This window comes from Misgurnus anguillicaudatus, chromosome 8 (assembly GCF_027580225.2).
Source record: "Misgurnus anguillicaudatus chromosome 8, ASM2758022v2, whole genome shotgun sequence".
Lineage (NCBI taxonomy): Eukaryota > Metazoa > Chordata > Actinopteri > Cypriniformes > Cobitidae > Misgurnus > Misgurnus anguillicaudatus.
The window spans coordinates 17,158,427-17,170,525 of record NC_073344.2 but is presented as its reverse complement, the minus strand read 5'-3'; the positions used below and the strand labels follow the sequence as shown (position 1 = coordinate 17,170,525).

Below are 12,099 nucleotides of genomic sequence, written 5' to 3'. Positions count from 1 at the left end.
ACATATAAACAAAATTATTTCCAAAGTATTCTTTTTCTAATAAAAACATTTGTTTATGTCTTAAGTCTATAGATTACAGTCAGAAACCAGTCTCTGCTTATTTAAAGAGACAGTAACCTCAGTTGGCCTGCTTGGGTCTGTGTCATTGATGTTGGTCGGGCAGCCCAAGACAAAGAGAGAATCACTTATGTAGCTCTAAAAATAATACTATATTTAATTTATACAATAAAGACAGTGTTATGACTCATTTAATTCGATTTCTGTACCTAATGCTAATGTTAGCCCTTATTAATGTGCAACTTTGTTCTTTTTTATAAATGTTTGCAATTTCTTTATTTGTAATTAGATTTTCCCCACTCCCTTTTTGCTGATCTGAAAAATAATCTGATCCGTGCCTCAAAAACTGTAATGTGATCTGTCACACACCCCTAGTATAGTTAGTACACAGTGATAGCCATAAATGCATTTGTACTAATAATTGGCATAATAATTTATTTCGGTTTTTCGGCTTTGGTTTCCTCTTTTTTGGGTTTCGGTTTCGGCCAAGAATTTTCATTTCGGTGCATCCCTAGATGTAATGCTATGTACACACCAAACACGGAGCATCACGTTACTCGTTCTAGATTACTCGTGGGATTTGAGTTCGTGCCATGCTAATTTTTCCCTTGAGTTGAATATTTTCAACTTGGGCGAAGACGCGTTTGAGGCAAATAGCACGTTTTCGCGGCAAACACGCCGCCCATATTGGCTGCGCAGGGACGCCTCTGATCGCGTCTTTGCATTGACTTTGTATGCAATCTACTCGCGCAAATTGCTGAACTCACATTTGGTGTGTGTGCCCCATAAGACTCGAACCAACGACCTTTGGGTTACAAGCCCAACTCTCTACCCATTAGGTCACATTAACTTATGTATTGGATAACTTGTGTGATTCACTACATCTTTGTGTCATTTACATATGCACTTATGCGCTCATGGCATTTGATGCAGTTTTACTTACCGCCTGCGACTCATGACCCGGTTGGGACCGCCCCATTTCTACAAAATCCAGCGTTAAACAAACACACATGCACAACTCCGTTGCTACACCGGCTAAACAAGCTATATTCAATGTTTCCATAATGCTGGGGTCTTTGGGTCAAACAACATTACACTTCTATGATGATGTTGATTTCGTGTCAGCTCTTGGTTGGTGTGTGTGTGCTATTAGTGCCCATATAAGGACTTCCACTGTACTTCCTGCACAGAAATTGCCCATAAACAGAAATAAAGCATGTATGAATATTTCATGTTCGAAAAAAACTTTCAGAAACTACTACGAATCCTGGCGAAGTACATTCGGCACAAAAATACTCTGTCATACGTCCAACTGCTTTTTTGACACATGTGTATCATGAGGAATCCAACAGGCTTTATGCCGAGCTCCACTACTTCCTGAATTTCAGCCAGCTCCTTGTTTCCTGTCTGCCATTATTGGACAAACCGATTAATCCAGGTGTGTCTGATTATTGTTGTTGTGACTACTGAGGTCAGGCACACCTGGATTAATCAGTTTGTCCAATAATGGCAGACAGGAAACAAGGAGCTGGCTGAAGTTCAGGAAGTAGTGCAGCTGGGCATAAAGCCTACTCTTAAACAGTGTTAATAAGTCGGAATGCATGAAAAGTCAAACTCAAAGCAAAATTTTAAAGCCCTGATAGGATCGGCTTGTAATACTGCTATAATAAGACAGCTGCCAATGTAAAAATGCAGATAGATATTGCATGCCACAAACACAGCGAAGCACAGCAGTAATCCCAGCGTGTTCTCGAAAACTTACTTTCACTCTCACATACAGGTATGACCTTGAATAAAAATCCTGGAAAAAGTTGATTGAGACGGCTTTTCACCCCTCCTTCCCCGTTCAAGCTGCAAATGACAGCCTTATATATGCCATTGCAGCTATAGGTTACTGCAAATCCTGCTAGACACTTACGGGCCTACTGATGTTCTGGAGTGGTAATTGAATTTTCTAAACAGATCGTCTCCTTCACTGTCAGTCACAGTTCTTATTAAAACGAAGTAAGGTCTCTCTCTCTCTCTCTCTCTGTCTCTCTCTCTCTCTCGCTAAGGTGAGACCGTGCCTTTATTCTTTGCTTTAATCCAATTTCGCCTCATTGGCTGTGTAAAGCTTTTAAACGTCTTCTCGTTCCTCCGCAGTGCCGAGCGTAGCACCGGAGAGAGTCGCAGCGAAAAGTCTGTCCGCGGCCGACATCGAAGTTACCTGGGAAGCCATCCCGTCGACCCCTGAAAGAGTTCTTGGATTTGAGGTTTGACATTATCTTATCCTTCTTCTGTGTAAAACGTTGAATATTTTGTCTTGTGTACACATCTTATCATTATATAACACTTCTTTCTACGCTGCATAGCAGCAGTATGAGCAGCTTATACTGTGGATTGACACATTATACAAAGACGGAAATTAAATCACAAACATTGTCTCAGGTGTTTAAAGTTGATATAGATTCGTGTGAATAGCAGGACTGCAAAGCTGTAAAGCTTTCTGGTTGATGAGTCAGTGCTTTCCTGTGAAGTGCAGAATTGCCTCTTTCTCGTTTACATTGTGTTTACATAAACAGCCAATGTGCAGTAGAAATACCGTATCAACTAGATTTACACTTCGTTAATGACAGAAAATTATCAGCATGTTTTTCATTAACACCCAGAAAACACGTAATAACAAACAATGATTAAAAAGTGAATCAATTCCCCCGAATAACATCACTATGCAGTTAATTAGAACGTCTTACGAAGAATGTTTGTGCATGACATCACTGCCTGTGGGCGGGGCCCCGCCTCATGGTTTGCGGTACATTACTTTTCCCTGTTATGATGGTCAAACATGGAGGATAACAGTATTTGGGCAGTTAAATTCAGTCTTGTGCTTTCACATGCTGGACGAATGCTCTCTTTCAAGAATGCAAAGAGAGTCTCGCTTTCTCACAAGCCACTCTCTCCACCCCTGCCCTGCGGCACAAAAACTGCCACGTTGCCAAGGTAACGGCCATATTGTCTGGAAAGAATATAGAGCTAACATGTCACCAGATTTTTTGATGAAAAGAAGCTAACTTTTTGTCGCTTTTAGCAATAACTGCATGCATGAATTTTGAACGACTTTATATAATATATGAAAAAAATTAAAAAGGAAACTTTTTAAAAATTTGATTCCCTTGAGCAGGTCTCATCAATGTTTTAATTCACTTAAATCTTTTGAAACGTAATACCTAAATATTGATATTACATTTGACCAGAGGTTAATAATTGATTATTTCATTTTCTTTATCTAAGGGTTTCTCACCTAACACACAGCTACAAGTTAATTGAAATGTTATATCCTCAAGAAAATCAATTACATACCTCTTCCCAAGAGTATCATATTTTCGGCTAGTCAAAGATATATGGTCTCATAAAAGACATCATCATTTGCTGTATTCAGCTACTCAGTTATATCACTTTTTGACATGATTAATAGAGATCTTTCATCTTTACAGATCTAGTTTACCTTTATGCATTTAGTTGCTTTTATCCAAGGTCTGCATTCAGGCTTTACTTTTTCACTGTATTATTGATAGATGCTTATCCAAACCCTTACGAGAATTACCATGATTTTACTGCAGTTAAAAAAACCATGGTTCCCACAAAGTAACCATGGTTTTATAAAAAACATAGTTAAACCATGGTTACTGTAGTAACCAGCAAGACCAGCATATGTTGTGTTTTGGTGCTGGTTTGCATAATTTCCATGCTGGTCCATGCTTGTTTGGTGCTGGCTTAGCTGGTGGTCATCAGCATACCAGCACTAGCATCCCATGCTGGTCAGTGGTGCATGGGTCAATGTATAAACAACCCGCACCCGACTGACGTTTTCAACTAACCCGCCCACAACTTGGACTGCAAATGAAGAGTTTCGTTGCAAAACGAGATAACTCCGTTCTTTAAATTTTTCAGAAATCTCGTTTTTTTTTTTTTGGTTGTGCATTCAAATTAATATCAATTCAACTGCAGTTTTTTTTTTATTTAAACCTTCATAACTTAAAAAATCCAGCTAAGTAGCACCATAAAACAAAATAATAACATGATAACATAATAATAAACATGTTTTGACAAAAATTAAAAAAATGGATTTATCTCGTTTTGCAACGAAACTCCCCGATCCTCTTCCTGGCCCGCCAGCTTAACCAACACCAATCCAGCATGGACCAGCATGGGAATTATGCTGGTCTATGCTGTTTTTTCAGCAGGATACACCAAAAAAACCTTGTTCACTACACTTTTACCACAAAAACAACATGGTTAATTTTCGTAAGGGAAGTGACTGTATTCAAGTTATACATTATATCTGTGTGTGTGTGTGTGTGTGTGTGTGTGTGTGTGTGTGTGTGTGTGTGTGTGTGTGTGTGTGTGTGTGTGTGTGTGTGTGTGTGTGTGTGTGTGTGTGTGTGTGTGTGTGTTTTCTTGAAATCGAACCCACGACCTTGCCGTTAAATGCAATGCTGCACTGTATGCAATGTTGTGAACTCTTTGTATATCATGTCACACCTTCATTGGCAGCAAAATAAAACATTGCTGGCATTTGCTCTTAATTTGATTTTATTAATTGTAGAGATACATCACTTTAAATAAAATATATTCAATTAGAAACACAAGTTGAGCAATTAATTAAGTTTGCTAAATGAATATGCCAAATTCGCTCTTTATTCAGGTAGCTGCACTCACTTTAAAAACATAAGCATATTGGGGTCAGCGAGGGTTGCGAGAGTGTTTAATTATATTGGCAAAGAGCTGTTCACGTCTAAATCACAGTCAAGGATGCATACAATGTCCTTGTTGTGTCTCCTGGCGAACAGGTGGTGTACTGGGAAGATGACACCAAGCCGGAGACCGTGGGTAGAGTGAGGATCACTGGAAACTACACAGCGGTAAATGTTAGCGGACTGCAGGGGAACACGCAATATTATGTAGCAGTCTGCGCATTTAATACTGCAGGAACCGGCCCACAGTCCGTACCTGTCAATGTCACCACCAAAAAACCACGTGAGTACCTTGTCTAGTGACCATGTTTTGTGTAAACTTACCTTAATAGAGCATGTCCATTGCTGCAATGGACAATTCAATGAAAAAGTTTGATTACTGTACTGTACATTCTATTAAGGGTGTTTTCTGTGTAGTCCTAAAATGTGACCCAGTCTGTGAAAACCCAAATAACTTATATAGTAAAGTACATTCTGTGAAAATATAACTTTAATATTGACAGAGTAATGTCAAAGATTATAATCGATGTGAAAAATGATTGTAATCAATCTTTGATGCTCTTTATCTCATATTTATATTATAAGACTTCAGCCTGGATTTCACTGACAGGGTAACATCGACTCCCTTTATAAAATTGACCCACTCTTTTAGAAATATTTAGCAAACTTGGAAACTGTGATTGGTCACTTGATGTCACACATATCTTGTTTAAAGAAAAGCTGTAACTTGTTTTTCTTGGTGTTTTATTCATCGTTCAGATTTGGATGGGTGGTTCAATAACACATTTTACCATGTTGTGACAAAAATTGAACACATATTTAATATAACTTTAAACAGACTTTATAGTTATCGACGTGCTGCTGACATACCTGGCATATGATGTGCCTCATATTCACCTGAACAAGCCATCTGGGCTAATAACTGGCAGACCCAGCTGAATGTACTTAGTGAAAGTTGACAAGTTGTCAGTAGTGAAAAATCGGTCTTATAGCACACTGAAAATCTTTATATTTTCAATATTTAGTTGATTTCTCAAATTGTTCTGTCTCTCTTACTCTGCAGCACCTGCACAACCCCCTCAAAATGTAGAGTGGAATCTGATTGGTTCGCAGCTCATGCTGCAGTGGGATCCAGTCATAGCTCTCGAAACAGAATCCGAGGTCACTGGATACATAGTAAGCAACATCTGTCAACCTGCACTTCATGCAAACTAGAAAACGCTTTGGAGCTGTGTTTCCCCTTAGTTCAGAAACAACTACTTTGTTTGCTAAACACAATAAGAGAACTACAGATATTGGTGGATAACATTAATAACTAGGGGTGCAACTGATGATTATTTTCATAATCGATTAATTGGGCGATTATTTTTTCGATTAATCGACGAATCAGATAAAAACATAATATTACTCAATTCGATTTTTCACTTATTATAGTATAGGCAGTAAATTAGGGTATTCACGTGTAGAAGTGTACTTTTAAAAGTGCAAAAGCCACACACTACTACATAGTTTTACTAATATAATCTTTGTGATTTTGCCACAGGTTAATAAACTCATTTTAATCTTCAACTTTAGACCTTGATGAGAATTAACATTATTCGTTACTAACAAAATAAATAAGATATTATAATATGAAAGTGATATACATGCGTTGTTTGTTGTTACAGAAATAAAAATCTTGATTTCCCCCAAACTTTAAAACAGATGCTTAGTTTGTGGTTCAATACTATTTTTATTAAAACCCTACAACAATTATCGATTATTATCGATTGCCTTATTTTTCACGTCGTGACATATATCCGGGCTTCAGAAATGAAATAAGGCAGGGCGGGCTTTGAATTTGTGCATCGAAATCTGATTGGATCATTTAAAGTTGGGTCGTGTTGCTGATTGCTAATCTTAGCAATTTTCTCCTGGACCCCGCCCACTTGCCATTTTGTGTTTTTAATAAAGATTATGAGGGAACATATATTTTTTTTTAAATAATGAAGCTCATAGATGAGTCATTTGTAAAACATACCACAATATTCCAAAACAAATTACAGTTTTTTTTTTTCGTTTTTTTTTTCATGGTGACTTTAACTCTTTCGCCACCATTGACGAGATATCTCGTCAATCAAGAGAAAATGCTTCCCCGCCAATGACGAGTATTTCCGTCTTTCCGCAACTTTTTAAACCCGGAAGAATTGCCCTATGGCAAGCTGCTGCATGTCCGTGTCTGTTTTAAAGATCGCTCTGAATGGGATCTCTATGAAAAGTCCGTCACAAAAATTGAATTGTCTTTGCTTTTTGCTCAAAATGTGGTGTTTTTGCAGAAACCTACCCATATTCAAAAGCTGATTACAAAAGAACTACTGAGGATGAAACGGCTTTTTTGTTTGAAAGCAAAGGGTCTGTTCTTTCATTTGGTATATTGTATGTTTATATATTAAAAGACAAAATAAAATCTTTATTTGTGCTTTTGCTTCCGTCATTGTCCTGTCAGGGTTGCCAGATCCGTGTAACAAAGCCCAATGGCCATTAAAAATTTGTCCAAAGCATCCCAATGACTATTCATAGTCCAAATATCAACAACCAATGAACCAAATCCTTCCATCTCTAACCGGCAGACAAATGCAGAGAACCTGGCAACGTTGCCTTGCTTTTAAACAAGCTGGTTGTGTGGTGAGAAGATGAAGCGCCTGATAAACGTGCATCTGGCATTGTATGAAGAAAACGTGCCTGACTTTGAGCACGCAGCTCGCCATGTATGATAAATCCACGCCTGACTTTAAATATAAATGCACAGTTACTTCGCTGTCTGACGGTGGTGCCGCAGCATGTGATGTCACAGACCAACTAATCGACAATTATCGATTTTATCGATTAGTTGTTGCAGCCCTACTATCAACTAAAATCAAGTTGTTGTGTTTTAGCTACAAATATATGCCAGTTACGTCCCTCGAAATCATTAGTTTGTGTGTTTTTACCGATAAAAGCACAGCATATGCTGTTTTATGTCTAGTTCCACCTCTCTCTTAATTACACAGGCGTGCATTTAACAGCTCTCACAGTGCTAATTTCGCCACAAGGGAAAACAGTCATCGATCTCAGGGGAGAAGAACTTGCCATTAGCATCAGTAAACATTATCTAGAGTAACCTGTGTTTAGTTGCTTTCATGGTTAGGTGTGTGTGTATGTGTCTCTTTTATATCATTAATGATGTTTACTAAGGCAAATGTCACTATTGAAGTTAAAGATTTGATCAAACTATAATCCATACGGCAAAAATATATATTTTTAAATATATTTCAAAATATAAAAAATGGCCAAAAAATATATTGGCTGAAATATATTGCAAAATATACAAAGAAAATTGGTGAAAAATATTTTTGTAAACATATTCCAAAATATATTTTAAAAGTAAATACATTTTAAAGCATTAAAAAAAATATTTATCCCTCCATATTTACTTGACATTGATATTTTAATATTTAATTTTATATTTAAATTAACTTGTTTTAAACATATATTTAAAATATATTTGGGATGTAAAATTAGAAATGTATTTGCTTGCCCTTGAAATACATTTTGACATTTATTTTGATATATGAAGGTTAAAACTAAATATATTTCCAAATTCAAAAATATACTCAATTCAGAATAACATTCTACAAAATGTATTTAGCATTCATTTAAAATATTTTTGGCCAGAGAAATAAATTTTTTCCCCTATGGGACACCTAAGGCCTGGGTGTATACTTCACTTTTACACGTACGCGAGGGTCAGCGTAAAGTGTGCATGATGCAAATTTAGCCATCAGAATAGTATGTGTTAGTGATGTTTCATAAATATAATATTTCGTAAAAGCGGGACCCGCGGGTTGGAAAAAACGCTGACTCGCGCATCACTAGTATGCGGGTACTGAATGCGCACCGCCAAATTTTTGTAGCCGTGCAAACAGTAGTATGTAGTTTGGGGAGGTACTGCAATTTGTCGCAATGCACATCTGTTGTACACCTGTGTATGTGTATGAGTCAAATGAAGTATACTATGTGCTCGGGTACGTGTAAAAAAATAAGTATACTTGGGCCTTTAGTATTAAACTTTGGTGCATCGTTTTGCTATTTAGCAACCAGCAAAAACACCCTGACATCATGGATCTATTCAGGCAACCTTAAACTTAAAATAGGTTAAAGGTTAACTTGAGTTTTAATTATTGTGAGTCTCATCTTTGATGTTGTTGTGGCATCCACAGGTACTATACAGAAGACACCGAAACAACGATATGTACTCCATCATCACCAACAAAACGTCCGTCGAGGTGACCCTTAACCCGAACGACAACTACGTAATTCAGATCAAGACCCTCAGTGAAGGGGGGTTGGGGGAAGGAAGTGAGCCGATTCACATCCACCAACTCAGTAAGTCTGTTGTTTTCCTGTTTCCCATCTTTTATTTTATCCAACTTTGGCATTCATAAGGTACTAATGGAGATTCAGTCGCCTAAATATTCGGTCCATTCGTTTCAGCCTCGGTTCTTTTCGTAGGGCGTCTCAGATCCCGACCTTTTAAGAAATGCACATTCATTCGCCATCTATCTCTGTCACTCGGTTATTCCTTGTTGACTGCGGTGCCCGACTGGCATATAAAGTAGTGAAAATCAGCCACCCCCACAACCGTCTACCTCAGATGTGCGGCAATCAAACTCGACTTCCCTTTCCTTTCTTACAGAGATCTGCTCTCAGATGTGACGGGAGCCCTTATCGTTGCAAGATTCCCCTCGAAAGCTATTAATAATGTAGATAGCGTAGTGCACAATTCCTCTGATTTACAATGAGCTGTCTGAGAATTGAGACGTAAACAGTTCTTTCTTTCTCCAATGCGAGAGGTTAAATGCGTTTCCTAACAATTCTGTTTGCTTTGGGTTGCAGGCATGGGTGCGCGGGGATCCGGAGCGGGAAGGCTGTGCGCGTTCTCTCTCTCTCCTCTTCTCGTGTGCGCACTGTCGACGCTCAGTGCCTCCTGATGTTTGCCTCCCATGACCATTGGACATTTACGAAAACATGTACAAACTTTCTGCTCTTCGCCCAGCCAAGGCTTCTGTTTTCCATAACCCTATCCGATCGGATTTCCCAACTCTGGCAGCATGCATGTTGGAGATTCTGAAACGTCACATGGGAACATGAGGGAATGCATAATTTGTAAACACGGCAAAGTTCTGCAAAAATTCGCTAAGATTTTTGGATTGACACGGATGATCTGTAATATTATGAGCTTTTTTGGCACTCTAAAACCGGGAATAACGATTGCAATGGCTTTGTTCAAACTGCACACAAATCCGATTTGGTTTTCAAATCCAATCTGTAGTGCTAAGTGTTCTGGCTGCAAGTGATCTAGATATAGCTTTAGACATTTTGCATCCTTAATAACAAATCATTACCTATTCAGAGTGATTTTAATTGGATTTATAGATCACACATGCATGCACTTTAGTTTAGATTTTTACATGTTTTTGGTGTTTAGATTACATCTGACAATTTTTTTTGCTGCTGACTGAACAAGGCCAAAACGCTTACGTTTTTTGTTTCTCACATAATATATTTATTTCATTTACAGTGCTAATGTATGCATCCTTCATCTTTCGCTCCGATCTTTAAATGCCTTAAATTTATGTACGCACCAAAGTAGTTAACAACAGTTGTGCAATTGAGTTGTATTCAAAGAGGGCAAGGGCTCAAAAACCAGTGTTGCTGAAAGTTGCTCTTACAGTATGTGTTGATTTTGGATTTGTTTGTGATTAACAAAGCCAGGTTCAAATGGAAATCCTCTGCCAATAGTTCACTTCTATTACAGAGCCATCAAATCAAAAGGCTCCTCTTAGTCTCTTTACTAGGTATTAGCATTTTGTTTGACGCTTCATGTTGGTTTAATTATAGATTAAGGCGTTAAGGCTTTTCCTGAGAGTATTTGCTCTAAAGGTCCACCGGCTGAACCACTTTCACATTTTAGTTTCCTTTCTGTTCGCCTGCTGCTGTACCGCGCCCATCGCAACTCATTCAGCGTTTTACAAATAGTCAATATGCCAAAAAGCATCAAATTCATACAATAGCTTTGAATATGTTTCGAAAGCATCTGGCACTTATGAAAGCAAGCTTTTAAAAGCATTCCCGCTCTATGCCTCGCACACCTCTGTCAGTACGTAAATAAACACGCGAGAAGTTTGTCAGAAGTGGCGAGATGCAGAGTGGGACTCGCATGAAAGTTTTATAGCTCTAATGGCTTTGTAGATGTGAAAAGGGTAAAAGCCTCACAAACAAGTTGCGTGATAGACCCAAGAGCTCCCTACCAGTCTATATGTCTCTGAATAAATGCAATTATTAAAGGAACATAGCATAGGACACGGCTGGGCTTTTAGCACTGGGCTTGAGCCTGTAGGTTGTCAGTTTGGTCCATATGAAGACTGTATATATCTCCAGTATGACGTTATTGTACAATCCCTAGTGGCTAGGTCCTTTAGAGATGGAAAGGTCACATAATACCTTAAATTGTCGCACCTATTATTGCATATCCAAAATATGATGATGCCCATCTCATGCATCTTAAAGGGCCAATATTATGCACATTTTTACAAGATGTAATAATATAGGTCTCATGTGTAATAGGTGAAGTTTCAGCTCAAAATACCACACCAATCATTTGTTATAGCATCTCTAAAATGCCCGTATTTGGGTGGGAGACAACAAGTGCTGTTTTAATGTGTGTACCTTTAAAGGGACATTCCACTTTTTTGGAAGTTATGCTAATTTTCTAGCTCCCCTGGAGTTGGGCATTTGGGTCTTGCCATTTTGGAATCCATTTAGCTGATCTCCGGGTCTGCGCTGGCACTTTTAGCATAGCTTAGCGCAATGCTAATGGTCTAATCAGATTCAATGGATTGCTAAGCTATGCTAAAGTGGTAGCGCCATACCTGGAGATCGGATGAATGGATTCCAGGGTGGTGGGATTTCGGTGTTTGATTCCGGGGGAGCTGGAAAATTAGCACATTTTAGAAAAAGTGGAATGTGCCTTTAAATGCAAATGAGCTACAGCTCCTCACTTCAAATAGATCTGATTCCTGTGAATACAGTCTGAGACAATAGTATCTTTAACTGCATTAGTGCTATAACATGCTAAAAAAGATTTTGGGTAAAGTTTACCAGTCAGTCAGTGCCTGTGGGCGGGGCTTTGTTAGTGTGACATCACATTAGCAAGAGAATCATGTCTCTTGACATGTCTGAGACAATAGTATCTTTAGCCACATTAGTGCTATAACATGCTAACAAACAT

The 12,099-nt window shown here is 38.3% G+C and overlaps 1 protein-coding gene across 1 annotated transcript in view; it reads left to right on the top strand.

The window, feature by feature from the left end:
* cntn3b (contactin 3b) overlaps positions 1-10,391 on the top strand; it is a 92,228-nt gene extending 81,837 nt beyond the window's left edge. The window contains exons 19-23 of the mRNA XM_055213570.2: positions 2,200-2,309; positions 4,887-5,073; positions 5,854-5,966; positions 9,029-9,194; positions 9,705-10,391. Of these exons, the coding sequence (XP_055069545.2) occupies positions 2,200-2,309; positions 4,887-5,073; positions 5,854-5,966; positions 9,029-9,194; positions 9,705-9,799 (671 nt within the window). The 3' untranslated portion in view covers positions 9,800-10,391. The remainder of the gene's footprint in view (positions 1-2,199; positions 2,310-4,886; positions 5,074-5,853; positions 5,967-9,028; positions 9,195-9,704) is intronic.
* Positions 10,392-12,099: the final 1,708 nt, after the last annotated feature.